A 16,374-nucleotide genomic window follows, 5' to 3' on the forward strand; every position below is an offset into this window, starting at 1 on the left:
TTTTTGCAGCTGGTGTTTTGAGGTGTACAAATAGCAATCATTCAGATACAAGCTTGGTATGCATTTATTTTTACAGTTGTACTGTACTTTATATTGTTTATACTTCTGTAGACTTTTGTTGATGTTAGTTTGCTCTGCAGTAAGTACCTTGGACAGCTCCTGCTGCTGCTTGCTGGAGCTAGACTGATTCGCCAACATCCAAGCTCCACAGCTGGGGCTAGCAATGCAGAATAAATGAATGAATGTTAAAGAGAATCTGTATTGTTAAAATTGCACAAAAGTAAACATACCAGTGCGTTAGGGGACATCTCCTATTACCCTCTGTCACAATTTCGCCGCTCCTCACCGCATTAAAAGTGGTTAAAAACAGTTTTAAAAAGTTTGTTTATAAACAAACAAAATGGCCACCAAAACAGGAAGTAGGTTGATGTACAGTATGTCCACACATAGAAAATACATCCATACACAAGCAGGCTGTATACAGCCTTCCTTTTGTATCTCAAGAGATCATTATACACAGGCAGTGTGCAGAGAGGGGCCAGGAGGGGGGAAATGCATCACAGAACCACAACACTGAAGAACTTGGCAGCCTTCCAGACACAGGCCTGACAAGTCTGACAAGAGAGAGATAAGTTGATTTATTACAGAGATGGTGATAGTAGAACGTGCTGCAGTAAGCCAGAACACATTAGAATAGCTTTCGGAACTTGTAGGATGATAAAAAACAGGATGTAATTTTTGTTACGGAGTCTCTTTAAAAGAAAACCGCACCAAACTGCCCATGATTTAAATACTGCTGCATAGGCCCTATTGTGATTTTACATTAAGCATATTTCATTGTTCATTTTAATCTGTCCACTGCTATACATTTTTAAACCAACCAGCAACAGTACAGTGCGCAAGACAGCTTGACTTCCTGATCCTGTCATTGGAAATCTGCTTTCTTGAGAAGTCTGCACAAGGTTGAACGATACCTTGATTCCAGTGCTGTTAAATAACTGGACAATAACAATTTCCAGCTGGGAATGTTTCATGAAGGGCACAATGTTTCAGCACTGTGCCGTTCATGCTTTATATACGGCTCCTAGTAAGCTGAGTACTTTGCAGACATAAAATATAGAGCAGTGCGACAAGCATTTGCACTGCTGCAGGGTGGAGGAGGCAGCCTTTGTTTATTTAGATGAGCTTTTATTAAAAAGTACAGTATAAAATGTTTGGTCTAAGTGTACAGATGCTTAGGTTTGCTTAAAATGGGGCTCTTTTTTCCTTACTTGGCTCTTGTTATACTCCAAGCCCAAAATTGGTCTCTGATCAATATTGCAACATATGCATACATGCACTTTCAATTTTAGCTTTAATTTAAAATTCTGGTAATTGTATTGCGGTATGTACAGCATAACCTATTACACTCTCACCCTTTGATCTATAGTTTATGCTAATCCTTGTTTTAAAAAAATATATACTTACTAATACAATGTTCCCCACTGCTTCTAATGTGTTTACTCACCCATGCCTGGTTGTAAGTTGTGTCGCTGCACTTCATATTGTCACTGTGTAGATTATCAGCACCTAAAGAGGAACTCCAGTGAAAGTAATGTAATACAAAAGTGATTCATTTTTACAATAATTATGTATAAATGATTTAGTCAGTGTTTGCTCATTGTAAATTCTTTCCTCTCCCTGATTTACATTCTGACATTTATCACATGGTGACATTTTTACTGCTGGCAGGTGATGTCACTGGAAGGAGATGCTGCTTGCAATTTTGGCAGTTGGAAACAGCTGTTATTTCCCACAATGCAACAAGGCTCCCCCCAGTGTGATGTCAGGACCTCAGAGCCGTGAGGCGCTGACATCACACTGTGGGAGGGATTTCACCACAGTATCAGCCATACAGAGCCACCTAATGATCTATTTGAGAAAATGAATAGATTTCTTATGGGAAAGGGGGTATCAGGTACTGATTGGGATGAAGTTCAGTTCTGGTTACGTGTTTCTCTTTAAGCAGATAGCAAGCTACCGAGGAGACAGTTTTTTACTGTAAAACAATGAGTGACAGATTTGTATATTAAAATTGCTCTAAAATCAATAATACAAGTATTCGCTGATTGGATCATTTTAAGCACATTTAAATACAGGCAACACTAAAGCTTTAAACATCTAGGTACTTTTCTCTCATAGCATGGTTCTTCTGTACCGGTATAAAAGTTCACCAAATGTTACTCGCACTTGGAAATTAAAATATTCTGTTTTTAGTTTGTTCTCTCATTCAAAGCATTCAATCAATTAGTATCTATCCATTTGATTCAGTGCTCTTTCCAATCTGCTGTTGAAAGATAAATGCTTAAAACAGATGTGAAGTTTGCAACTGCTTTTCATAAATTGCCAAGTTTGTGTGCAGTTTTGTATAACGGCAGTCCAGTTGTGTTCCATAGTAACCACGAGAAATAAATACAATTTCTATTTCAGTAGACACCTGGGGTTACATTTTGTTTGCTGAAAGTAAAGTGACTTGATTTTTTTTAACCACTATCACGAAAATCATAAAATTTAAAATACATTCAAACACATACAAATAAGAAGTACATTTCTTCCAGAGTAAAATTAGCTTTTCTCTTATGTTGCTGTCACCTGCAGTAGGTATGTAACGATTGGGGAATTATTTCCGTGGTCAGCGCACAGGAATGCGCGCTGACACTGCGGAAATCCTCCACAAGCGTATAATTAAACAGAACCCAGCTATGGTGCTATGCACCTGTAGAGGGAAATTCCCACCGGCAGATGTAGCTGTGGAGTGCAGACGAACACAGCCTCTGCACTGCCACAGATGGCAGATGGGAATTGTACGAGTTGAAGCAATGCAGGGCAAGATAGCCCTTAAAGAGAGAGAGCACAGAGACAGAATGTATGTGTGTCCACCAATCTAGTCGCCACCCAGCGACGGTGAACACACAACAACGGAAACGAAGTGAGAACGCAATCGCAAGAGTAGCAATTGCCAATAGTGACACAAGACCGAATTAGACAGAGCACAAGTGTAGCAGGAAAGACATAGCAAGTAACAATGATCAGAACGTCAAGGAAAATAACAAACGCTAGCTAAACACGAACACCGCACTCATTCACAACAGCGAACGCATTTAAGACATGATCACCGCGCGTTAGGCGCCCAGTGATAAGCGTGCCACCCTAACTAACCAATGTAACACAAATACGAAATGGAGAACGCGAACGCTTGCTAAACGGTTACCTCACCGAGCCTACAGCAAGACAGACAGAAGGAGTAGCCAGTAGCAACCGCAGCTCTGGCCTACACTCCCAGACAGAGTACAAAAGAAACCACCGCCACTACCGCTAGAGCGGATGCGATCCAGACAGACAGAACGATTTCCTGTCGACCACCGCTGGCGACAAGACAATCGCAGGACAGAAGGAGTAACCAGTAGCAACCGCAGCTCTGGCCTACACTCCCAGAGTACAGAAGGAACCACTACCGCTAGGGCGAGTGCGATCCCTACAGACAGACAAGACAGAATAGGCAGTACAAATATACACTAGCTGACTGCAAGGAGCACTCCCCAAGAATTAACTACACTAAGATAGCAATGGCTAACACTCCAGGTGAGTTCAGCAGGAACAAACCTCTATGACCAGCAGGGAATTCTGGGAGCAAAAGGTATTTATATTGCAAGCCATCAAAGGAAGCAGCTAGGCAATTTGCATGACAAGTGAATGCAAATTCCCCACCAGCAGAGCAACTCTGAAACTTGCAGAGTGAAGACAGGTCTCTTTTCCAGAGACCTGCAGCACTCAGACCTAAAGAATGGACAAACAGCTGTCTGCCCGTGCAGACAGCTGAGCAGATCATTACAAGTTAGTAGAAATCTGACTGAACCTACAGTCCATCTCTTCATGGGGGATTCTCAGCATGTCTTTATAAAGACACTCCCTCAAAATGATTTGTAAAAAAGAAGAAGCTGGTCAGCCTCCCTGCTCGCTGCACACGCAGTTGGAAAGAGCAGCATAAAGAAAACCTTGAGAATCCCCCATGAGGAGATGGGCTAGTCCAAAAGCCTGTTGGTTCTGTCAGATTTCTACTACCTACTGTAAATGACAGCAGCATAGAAGAAAAGTAATGTTACAATTTGCACGATAGTGATCCTTTAAAGAGTAACTGTCAGGCTGCAAAAGCTAATTTAAACCTCTATTCTCCTGTGTTAAACAGTTTAGAAGGAAGCCAAAAAGGCAATACTGAAGTTAAAAATCTCTTACTTTTGATGTGTGCTGAACAGCAAGACTCTGTATTCCCAAGCTCTTAAAAGGACGAGAGGCCGCAAAACATACTGCAAAGCATTCTGGGGCTACTTCTCCCCACCTTGGGTCCTCCCCTCAGCTGCTAGTGAGAAGTTACAGGCTCATATTACAGCAGCTTGTAATGCAGCCCAGCTCACAGCACTGAAAAATCACAGGGCAGAGTATACTGCATGAGTCCGCTATTGTTCCTAGCCACATGGCTAATTAATATTCACTGCACAGTAGTGTTTTCCATTACGATGTTTTTTGTGAGTGGAATCATCAGGAAGCAGGGAGGACATGACAACACAATTGGCTTCATAGGAGACAGACAAACATGGAACCTGCCATGAGCTGTCAGGAGCATCATTCTCTGCAAATACTATATAAAAATTCTGTGAAATCCAAACGTGGACAGTGAAATGCATATGTAATGTAAGTACAGCCAATCTTTAGCTACTGATATATGTGTTTTTTTTCTCTGAGACCTTATACCTAACAGCTCCTCTTTAAGGCCTAATTCTACTTACATTTTTGTGTGTGGTTGGCAGATTAAAGCCTCTGTTAGATTTTAATTGCTTTCTGAATCCATATAATAATTCACTCACTTTCTGTTGATCGAGCAAGTGTAAAGAAAGGGCAGCAAGGGAGGGAAAATTTCAGGGGACACAGATGGCAGGAGACTTTTTTTTGTCTAGACTGGGGGTGTTTTAGGGTATCTGTGTTGTTGGCATTGTTGTTTGACCTTGTTGGGGAGATTTCCCTTTACATTTATGGATGTCACAGAGAACAGGAAGTGTAATGAAATCTCCACAATGCTGACACACGCAGCAATATCTAATTGACAGTTGTAACTCCTCCTTGTGCTGTAAGATAAAAAAACGTTTGGCTTGAGCTTGGCTTTTGGCAAGTATGATAAACCAGAATTCCAGCAATAATAGGTATGTGTATTATATATAACCATGATATACAGCAATAAGAAACCTTCCTTCCCCATGCTGCAGGATGTAATAATAGAAAAAAGGTTGCTAATACTTAAATGACTGCCTTCACTCAGTGGTCATGTGATAACTGCCATGCTTTTTTTCTTGTGCTTCCTCCTGTCTGGCCAGTGCAGTGTTCAATTTAGCATTATGGGTAGGAGTGTAGCCAAGATTATGGCAGAGCACTAAAAAAAAAAAAAACAGATGGGATCTTGATTTCTGCAATTGTGGTTTAAAAGCTTCTCAACCACCATTGGGGCAGCAGCATAAATTTTCAGCCCCACTAATGGATAGCCTGGGCCTTGAATTGTTGAATGTAAAGTACTCTGGAAAATGTAAGTAACGTAAAGACTGATGTGAGGATCATGTCTCGGGCAAAATTACAGGGCTAAAGTTGTACCGATGCGTCAACAGCATATAGCGGCATGTTCTGTTGCTATGTAGGAGACAGAAGGTCAACTGAGCGTCCTGGGTGTGACATCACGCGGGAGCTAGGTGAGTGAGGAGAACAATGTGCTCAGCCTAAGCGATCCGCCAGGCTGATCTCTGGATGGCGAGTTCAGGGGCTGTGCACACACTGGATTCTTGGCCGAGTGTCATCTAGCGCAAGACTGGGCAATTTGCAATATCCGGCCCGCATGCGCTTTGAATCCGGCCTGTCGCTGGGTGGCCAGATTCCCCTCCTCTCAGAGTTGTAAGCAGGCAATAGAAAGAAAGTTTAACTCACCTAATCGCTGCTTCCAGCATCGGGTCTTTTTCCTGACTGTGTGTCACGTGATGCTGCTGTTGCTATGGAGACCCAGTGCTGGAAGCGGTGATAAGGTTAGTTGATCCTCTTCTTATCACCTGCTTGCAACTCTGCGGGAATGGTGAGGGAAAAAGGAATGCGGTCCGCAGCCGGCAGCGCAGGCCACATAAACTTTGCCCAGGCCTGATCTAGCATGTGAACACCGCAGTATTTCTATTTTTTTTTTATTTATTTTTTTGTAACATTTTAGTGCAGTCTTAACCTTCAGGCAGAGAACACACTACATGGCAAAACGCACACACTTGTAAAGGCTATTGAAGTCAATAGCCTTGCGCAGGAAATGCGTGTGCTGCATCCGTTTGCGCATGTTTGCGTTCACTTTTTTTCATGTTTTCTAAACGCACAGTTTTTAGACTTTTACTGCACGTTGCACGGCAGTACATGCCATGCAAATGCGGAAACGCACGCGGAAAACGCTTGCGTTAGAAGCGAATGCAAAACCCGGGGAAAACCTGGGAAACGCAGGGGAAAAAAGCCTTGCAAGTGTTTTCCCTGCCTCGATCATAGATGATAAATCAAATCAATAAGGCTTAGTAGACAGAGATGTATGTTCATATGCTAGATGGATGTGTGTACACACCTCAAGTATACTGCTTAATTTAACAGATGTTGTCACCTGGCGATCGCCTGCGAGAGCTTCCTGTTCATGTGCAATAGGATTTTGTGTATATTTTCGTGCAATGTGTTTTTGGCATCTATAAATGAATCAGGCCCCCGAGGTATCTAAGTCAACATGACCGTATAAGGGCCCTTTCACACTGGGGCGGTGCAGTACGGTAAATTTACCGCAGCCTAATGAAAGTGTATGGGGTAGTTCACTCTCCCCATGTTGTGGTATGCTGCACCGAAAGTGCCCTAACTTTCGGCTCCTGCGGCGATCTGCGTCGGACTGGAAGTCATGTAAGTCTATGGTAATGTGCATGTATTTAAAAAACCCCGCTGCACTTTTTAGCGTTGCGCATGCTTGGAAGCGTATTGTAGCAATTTTTTTTTTATTGGGAGGAAATTGGGAATATCCAAAGGTACCCCCACACGATACAATAAGCTGAACCAATTTTAGGTTCAGTTGTGCAGAAAAATTGAAAGCTTTATTTTAATTTTGTTGGATGGAATGTCCCTTTTTTTTCCAATAGAAGATCAGGTGTGGTGGATTTTTCTGATCAACTTTTCTAAAAAAAAAAAAAAAAAAATGGAATGATTTTTTTTTTTTCAAAATTGGGAAAAAATTGAACACGTGATATATCTGTCAGATGTTTGCGATATTACAATCCATGAGAAAAATTGATAGTAATTCTTGAATTGATAAGAAATTTAAAAAATGGTATCATGTGTGGCCACCTTAGACCACAGTTGACACTCGTAAACAAAAACCACGTTTTTGCATTACTTTCCCAGAGATTTTTGGTGATTGCGTTTTGCGATTCTCATACTAGAAAATGAGAATCGCAACGCAGTCGGCGGGAAAATGCTGCATGAAGCGTGTTTGTGATCATCAATATTCACGCCGCAATCGCTGCAGTGAGAGTAATCCCATAGGATTTCTTGTGCAGCATCGCCAGTGATCAGCAAAGTGCGAATCGCTGGAGAAAAGCGCCCGAGTGTGAATGGGCCCTTAGGGTTGTGCATCCACATAGCACTGATAATGAAGCTATCGCAGCAGTAGGCTGTCTGTACAGTACCTGCCATGTACTTAGTGCTAGTAAAGGATAAATGCTGTAAATAGGAAAAAAAATTCACCATGTTCTCTATACTAACACTTGCTTGAAAAAAATCTGTGTACAACTATATCTTTTGTAAAGTATATAAAAGCTGGTAGACTGTCTTCCTGCTTCCTCCATGATGAGCAGCACTAGCCCCCCTCCCCTGTTCCTCCCCTCCTCACTAGCCCCAGGTCCCTCTCGTAATGTTAAATCCATCAACAGACAAGGGGCTGATTTTTACCCAAAACCACTAATGTGTTTTCAGCGTTGAACTGCTGATGACATCTTAAAAGTCCTCATCGTGCGGCGCCCTCCACACTCCAACAATCAGAACATCTCGTAAACCCATAAAATCCAAACTAATAGCAATGAATATTCAGTGACCTAGAATACTAATTATTGTCATGAATATTAATGCCATCGGACTTGCTTTGATCCCCCTCTTCCTCCTCCCCATTGTCTGTCTCTCTCCTGTGCACATTTTTCCTGTATACATGGTTTGCTTTTCAGTCCCCAGCACTCCTTTCCTCCGTCCAGTGAAGTTCTATAAACTCGTGTATTTCATCCCATTCCTTACCCTTCAATACCCCCTCTTCCTTTTATGTGTGTCCGCCTCACATACATTACCTCACGCCTTTCTGTACGGTCACCCAGCATCTATTTCTTTGTTTTAACTCTCCCACCCACTGTGTACTTTGTTACATCAGCTTTTTTCCCCCTATTTTGTACTCCTTTCTGTCACACACACCACATCGATGTGCTCCGAAGATGTTCCTAATGGGTGTAAGATCTGTTCTCTGTGCCCACTGTAAGGGTAATGGGGGACAGGGTGACAACAGTGTGGCCATGTGCAGTGGAGTGATGAGGTGACAACAGTGTGTCCATGCATAATGGGGGAACAGCAGTGTGGCCGAGTGCACCCCTCTAGTACGGCCCCCACCCCGTCACTGAGGGGAGCTCTTAGCTCGGCGTCCCCCAGCTCTCAGATTAATAGCATCACAGGAAGCATTTAAGATACATTGCAAAGGTTTCTATCTAATGGATTCAGCCATTTCCTCTTTGAGTGACAGGCACGGGGAGTAATCGGCTGTGCAGAATGGCAGCACATTGCTAGTACTTAAGTGTACATTATCCCTGTTGTGTGTCCTGCAGAGGCTGTTTATCAGAACGACTCTCGCAGCCGACAGGCGCCAACTGACGCTGCTCTTGCTGTGGTGGGAGCAAGTAAATGTGAGAATAATAAAAATAAAAACAGGGAACAGAGGAAAAATAATCGGCAGAGTTAAATAGGCCTGGGCATTCGAGAGGCTGAAAGCAGCACAATGAAGGCCGGGCCTCATCACTGCTAGGTCACGCTGGTTGTCTAAACTTGGAATTCAAGGTTCTCCTAAGAGTTTGATCTTTATCATGTTGTGCTCCCCTCCTGCAATGCCTCACTGACCTGTGTTCACCTTTCATTTTACTAAACTTCTGCCTCTGGCATGCATTCTCTCCATCATTCTGTTCATGCTCTGTGGTCATTTCATTTAATGCCGGCCATAGACACAGGGATCTGATTTCTCCACAGAGGTTAGACACCGAGTCATTTCTTGTTTACGTGACAAGCAGATCTTTTATTTAGTGCATGGTGGTGCTCCCCCGCTGCTCCTATGAGGTACAAACATGCAATTCCAGGTTTTCCATTTTTTTATGTCTGTTCTATTAGTAGATCTGGATTGAAATACACTATTTCTTAACCAGTGGCATTATCTCTGTGTTTCTGCTGGTCCCTGTACACATTGAAGTTTCCTTCCCCAGTTGAAAATTTCCAAGCAAGTCATCAGGGCCATACCAGGGCACTTACAATCCAGGCCATTGCCTGGATCACCAACAATGCAAAGCGGCATTTCTATGTCAATTAAATTTCCTGTGGCATGGCCGCTTTAAAGCCAAGGGAGATAACCTCCCTCCCCCCTTTGCAGTTTAAAGTGCAATAAAGAGACTCTGAAGCGAGAATAAATCTCGCTTCAGAGCTCATAGTTAGCAGGGGCATGCGTGCCCCTGCTAAAACGCCGCTATCCCGCGGCTGAACGGGGGTCCCTTCACCCCCAAACCCCCCCTGCAAAATCAACGACCAACTTGATCGTAATTTTGCTCTTCCTGCCTCTCAGCGCGTCTATCAGACGCGCATCGCCGCCTCTCCCCCGCCCCTCTCAGTGAAGGAAGACTGAGAGGGGCGGGGGAGAGGCGGAGGTACGCGTCTGATAGACGCGCAGGAGGCAGGGCTGCGGCGGTTAGCCCTGCCCCAATGCGGAAGCGCTCCCCCGCTGTACAGAGGGGATTTGGGGAATCAGGGACCCCCGTTAAGCCACGGGATAGCGGCGTTTTAGTAGGGGCCCTGCTATCTAGGAGGTCTGAAGCGAGATTTATTCTCGCTTCAGACTCTCTTTAAAGAGACGCCGTAACAAAAATTGCATCCTGTTTTTTATCATCCTACAAGTTCCAAAAGCTATTCTAATGTGTTCTGGCTTACTGCAGCACGTTCTACTATCACCATCTCTGTAATAAATCAACTTATCTCTCTCTTGTCAGACTTGTCAGCCTGTGTCTGGAAGGCTGCCAAGTTCTTCAGTGTTGTGGTTCTGTGATGCATCTCCCCCCTCCAGGCCCCTCTCTGCACACTGCCTGTGTATTATTTAGATTAGGGCAGCTTCTCTCTTCTCTCTTATCTTTTACAAGCTGGATAAATCCTCCTCTGAGCTGGCTGGGCTTTCACATACTGAGGAATTACATACAGGCAGAGCTGTCTGCACTCTGCAGGAAAAAACAGCCTGACACTTTAGTGGAAGATAGCTGCAGGGGGGAAAGAAACACAGAAATGATCTCTTGAGATTCAAAAGGAAGGGTGTATACAGCCTGCTTGTGTATGAATGTATTTTCTATGTGTGGACATACTGTACATCAATCTACTTCCTGTTTTGGTGGCCATTTTGTTTGTTTATAAACAAACTTTTAAAAACTGTTTTTAACCACTTTTAATGCGGCGAGGAGCGGCGAAATTGTGACAAAGGGTAATAGGAGATGTCCCCTAACGCACTGGTATGTTTACTTTTGTGCGATTTTAACAATACAGTTTCTCTTTAAGGAAAGAGGTAAGCCAGGGGACATGAACTGGCCAGGAGCTCCGCCTCCTAAGATGGAAAAGAGGATAGCGGCACCACTGAGAGGAGGGAAGAGAGCCAGGGGGTGCATGCAAGAGTCACTGTGTGGTTAGCAAACTGATCATTTGATAATGCTACGAGGATAAGGGGCACCCAAGAAGGTATAAATATTTGTTAAAAACACATAAAATATATACCTTTACTTGTGAGTACCACTCCATCTTTATCACTATCCTTTGTGGTGACACCCTACACTATTTGGGCTCCTGCTGTGTTTTTCTTAGGTGCTGTGTCATCTTATCCTACCCTGATCATTTGATTGATCAGCTTAAAGAGGAACTTCAGCCTAAACAAACATACTGTGATTAAGTTATATTAGTTATGTTAATTAAAATAGATTGGTAATATAAGATCCTACCCACCCTGTTTTAAAAGAACAGGCAAATGTTTGATTTCATGAGAGCAGCCAACTTTTTGGTTGAAAGGAGGTGACAGGGAGCACGAGACACAGTTCCAACTGTCCTGTGTGCTGATCACCCCTCCCAGTTGCTAGGCAACGTGAATAACAACATAGGAAATCCCATCATGCTTTGCACAGCGTCAGGGAAAAAAAGCCCGGGCAGTTTTCTTTGATGGGTGGAGCTTAGCTAAAATGATGCTTTGGTAAGAAAAACAAAGTTCTGATGCTGTGAAACTGTTAAAGAAACATCAAGCCTTTTCAGTTCCGCTGAGTAGATTTTTTGTCCGGAGGTTCACTTTAACCATCAGTTGGTGGCATGTATAGGTATGAGCTGTTTTGATGAAACTGATTCACGCTGCAAGAGCTTTTTTAGTGCTAGTGATATGAAAAGCTCTTGCTAATGCAATGCTATGGGGGATTTTTACAAAATCACATTGCTCCAGTGGGAAACACACACATATAGGATACCATTAGCAAAAGCTTTTAAAATCACAAAGCGATTCGAAATGCTCTTGTAGTGTGAACCAATCCTTACACAGTTGAATTGAGGTTTGGGGCAGTACGTTGATTATTCATTGCTGAGTGTCCGTTTACATTGCAAATGATAAATACTAGACTTATGTGATTGCATCATGTTTGGCCAACTTTAGATTTCAAGCTTCTTGGGGTCAGGAACTGATATACAGTATTCTTTACATAATTCTGTTGATAATATGTGATCTAAATTAATGTGTCATCTGAATTAACTCTGCATCATACATACATATAGAGGTGTCACAGTATTGCATCATGTTATGGTTTCTTCCCAAGTACAATGCAATTACCTGAAGTCATCACTAGAAATGATCAATGTGGTGCAAATAATTCTGGCTTGTATTCGGATTTCATGCAAACTGGATACAACTTGGTATTAGGCCAAGCAAAATCAACAGGAAGTTCATTTGATTTTCTCTGTGTCAAGCTTGTATAATTTGCACCAAGCCATAATCATTTGCCTCTCATTGACCATCTTTGATAATCACCATCATGTAAAGTTTTAGAAAACAATGCAGTATTATCTGATACAATAAAAATGTATTATGAGTCTAAATATGATTCCACCAAATTGTTTTCAGGACTGTATAATAAAGTGTTTGTTGTAAGCAATATGTCATATTTATTCAATTAATATGCTGGCTGTCAGTTAAACATATTAAAGCGCTTACAAACATGATGCTAAGTGCACGTGATGAAATTTCCCAACTGAAATTTGGGTAATTTGACAGGAAGTTGTATCATGTGTACATGTCCAAACTAATCCTGATATTTACTAAGATTGATTGATTAGCGAGAACTTCCCAAAATTGATCCGGTTATTGTTTGGGAGCCGATCAGACATGTTGGAAATAATCGGTGCAGTTTTGGCAATCGGATGACGTGTGTACCCAGCATTACATCTAGACATAAACTTAACCACCTTTCAGACCCCAAATCCTTTGGTTTTGCTATACAAAGGTCCACAAGGTGGAACTGTCATGTTAACACGCAAACACTGTCAGCCCAACATATACCCAACATTTGTGGAATACTTACTTCCCATAGGACGCTAAGCACATGGCATACTTCATATTAGTAATTAGTGGAGAGGTGGGCTGTCACAGAAAAAAATACATTTCCATAAATGCCAGTCACAGTCTGCATTTGGAATTTTAGCAAATTGAACAAGGTCTCTCATGATTTTAGTTAATTGCCGATTACAGATATGTTTCTTTTCAGATTCACTGTATAGATGCCAATTGCTGCACAAGGTGCAAGTCTGAAATGTTACCTTAGGGCATTTTTATGGTAGTTAGACCAGTAGAGTAGCTTGTCCTCCTTTACCCTGTATGAGTCATATCAGTTCTGTAGCACACAAATGGGGATGTCACCCCCTTGAATGTATGCAGTTCACCTTGGCCTTTATTCAATTCACCTTTTCTCCTGAGTTTTCACATCTTATCAGTAAAATGCCTTTAAACCACCAGCCAGCAAGAAAATACTCAGAATAATATTGATAGTACTTTTTCACCAACTTTTTGGTACTTTTTCAATTGCAGAATGCTGAAAAGTTATTTCAAACAAAAAGCAAAAAATGATCTTCTCTGAGAAAACTTAGGAAACAAAGAAAGTGAATTGGAACAAGCCCCTTGGGCTGGTGCTGATATAGTCAGCCAGTGTTGACTTGTCAGCAAATATGAGTGAAATCACTTGTAATCCAGCATCTGGTAGTGGTGGGTGGTTTTCCAGTCTTGGCCCTCCTCTGTATCCTGGACGTGATAAGGATGGCTGTTTCAGGCTCCCCTCCCGTCTTAGGTATATAGGTGGACCCGTTAAGTCGGGCAGGGCTCTCCAGTGTAAGTAACAAAGGGTTCTTTATTATTGTAAACGCATACATCCAATGAGTGTCATGTTGTGGATCATACTATGAAGTCTTATCTCAGCAGCACTGACTGCTGTCAGTAATGCTGTTCAACACAGTTCTAGCAACTTCTTGATTTGTGCTGGATTTCCTGGTTCTGAGATCATCACCTTCTTATCACAGTCCCCTCCCCCCACCCGCTCATGTCCAGCCTTCTCCAATCCATGTCATGCCTACTCCCATCTAAATCACACCTCTCTCAGGCAAGCCACACCCCCCCCCCTTGCCTCCCTCTATATGTGTTTTGGCCTAGTCTCTTCCCAGTAGCTGAGGGCTGGCAGCTCTCAGATGTGGAGAGGAATATGAACTTAATAGTACAGTCTATAGTCTGATTCTCTTCAGACTATGGAGATTTGCCAGGGCACAGCAGAACCCCGTTAGTGACAGCACTCCATGCGGGTGAGGTGGTAAGACTGTATAATTAGAAGCCTTACCTCTTCTTCAATAGCTAATAACCCACTACATGGTCACTTTAAAAATGTGAGATGGCTGTGCAGGTCCATAAATAGATTTCTAATTTTGAGGTTTAATGCAGCTTTAATCCACTGAGAGATGCAAACACAGCAGGTCAAAGGTGTTTATGTTTGCAAAATGGAAGCAGGAGAGAGCTAATGAGTCAGATGTGCATCATCTGTAGGGAGGAGGATTGTATACTGCTGAAATCTCCTTTATGGTCTTGTTCACACGTTCCTCTGCTTTTCCTGCCTTGTTCTTATTAAGATATCGTCTTTTGTTTGTTTCCTCAAGATCTGATGCCTTTATCTTCCTCTGTATCATGAAACCGCAAAGGGATAGTCCTGGTATGAATTAAGCTTAAAAGAGGGTAGCAAAAATGTCAAGCTCCTGTATAATAGTAACCCATGTTGCTTTTGTTGAAATTAATGATATGAATACGTATGCATGTCCTTTGTGTTCAGCACACATCTCATACGGTTTTTACAATGAACCTATTCTTTAACAAGAAATACTGTTTTATACTGATAATACAAAAATCTATTTTTCTCTTTTTTATTATAAAAAAAGTAAATTTAGGGGGTTGACTTGTACAAGGGTGGCCCCACTTTGCCAGGGGTCTCCTGTTGGAATCAGTAAATCTGGGTGCACAGGCCGTTTGTTAAATTGGGCACTGCCATAGACCACAGTGTAAATTTGCAGCTATGGTTGCACAGGCGTCGCCATAGACCACAGTGTAAATTTGCAGCAATGGCTGCACATGTGTCGCCATAGACCACAGTGTAAATCTGCAACTATGGCAGCACAAACTAATTAAATTGGGCATCGGGGCCGACCCGATTGGATTCACTGCAGGTATAGATATCGACTGTTATTGGTTACAATCAAACGTTTTCAGCTACAGCGCTTGGCTATACAGGATAGAGTTAGGTGTAGATAGGGAGGTTTTCATGATAGACATGGGGGGGGGGGGGGGGTCCTGTTACCCGTTGGTAGGCTTCTTTGAGCCAGGAGCTGCACCCAGAGATGCTGGTTTATGGCACACCTATAGACCTCAGTGATATAGAATTATGTATCCAACACGCATACAGGCATTTCTGTTTTTTTTTTCCTCCTGATCATTCTACTCATAACTGTGGGTATATATGTTTGGCTAGTTTAATGAAGTTTTGGCACTCAGTACTTCCTCTGTACTTTACAGCCCATCTAATAACATTCTTTGGTTCTAAGCAGGAAATGTGACAAGCAGCACATCCGTCACCCAGATGGCCAGTGGTCCCAGTGCAGTTAGCCTGGGCTCCTTCAGTCGCCTAGATGGGATGCACCAACGGTCCTACTCTGTGTCTAGTGCTGACCAGTGGAGTGAAGGAGCTGTCCTTGCAAACTCCGCCATCAGCAGTGGTGAGTACTCTCTATTCTCTACCTCTATGTCTAATATTTACTTTATTGTTTAATTAAGCCACATTATGTGCAATCAAGAGAAGATGCAGCTGCAGATTATCGGGCCAACGCTACAGAACCATTCCCTCAAGAACCTCCAGGCACAGGAGCCCCCTTTCCCCATGCAGCTCTCTTGCTGAACTCCAGCCCTGCCTGCCATGTCAGCCTTCCTGCCGCAATCTTGCCCCTTGGACGGTAGGGATTGTCAGTGAGATACAAATCATTTTGAGCTGATGCATGATTATGCAAATTTTGTATGCAAATTTATGGAGTTTGAAAATGGACCCATCAAATTTTACCTCAGCAGGATTTGATTGGTTCATGTTCAAACTGCATACATTTGCATGCAAATTTGCATAATGCTGCATCAACTCAAAATTAATTGCATCTCATTGGCCATCCCTGTTGGACTGCTTCATTCCCTAGCAGCCCACTCTGATCATCCAAGCCTAATGTTTGTTAATATGCTCTAATTGACTGCTCCACATGCTTTTTATCAATATGCTCTTATTGTGTGCTGCTCTATGCTCTAATTGTATGCTTCCCACACTTGTATCTATGTTACCTCTCACAGTGTAACTACTATGTCTGTCTTGTGCCGTACTGCCTTTGCCATGTGAACCACAAATAATTCTGGATATGTTAACAGTGTACTTGGCA

The 16,374-nt window shown here is 42.6% G+C and overlaps 1 protein-coding gene across 8 annotated transcripts in view; it reads left to right on the forward strand.

Moving 5' to 3' along the window:
- Positions 1 to 16,374, forward strand: part of AGAP1 (ArfGAP with GTPase domain, ankyrin repeat and PH domain 1) — a 589,384-nt gene that overhangs the window by 465,265 nt on the left and 107,745 nt on the right. For 5 of the 8 annotated variants that reach the window (XM_068245326.1, XM_068245325.1, XM_068245320.1 and 2 more), the window contains one exon: positions 15,505 to 15,675. In XM_068245326.1, the coding sequence (XP_068101427.1) occupies positions 15,505 to 15,675 (171 nt within the window). The remainder of the gene's footprint in view (positions 1 to 15,504; positions 15,676 to 16,374) is intronic. The other 3 variants (XM_068245327.1, XM_068245321.1, XM_068245324.1) reach the window with 1 other exon arrangement.

Source organism: Hyperolius riggenbachi, chromosome 7 (genome assembly GCF_040937935.1).
Source record: "Hyperolius riggenbachi isolate aHypRig1 chromosome 7, aHypRig1.pri, whole genome shotgun sequence".
Taxonomy (NCBI): domain Eukaryota; kingdom Metazoa; phylum Chordata; class Amphibia; order Anura; family Hyperoliidae; genus Hyperolius; species Hyperolius riggenbachi.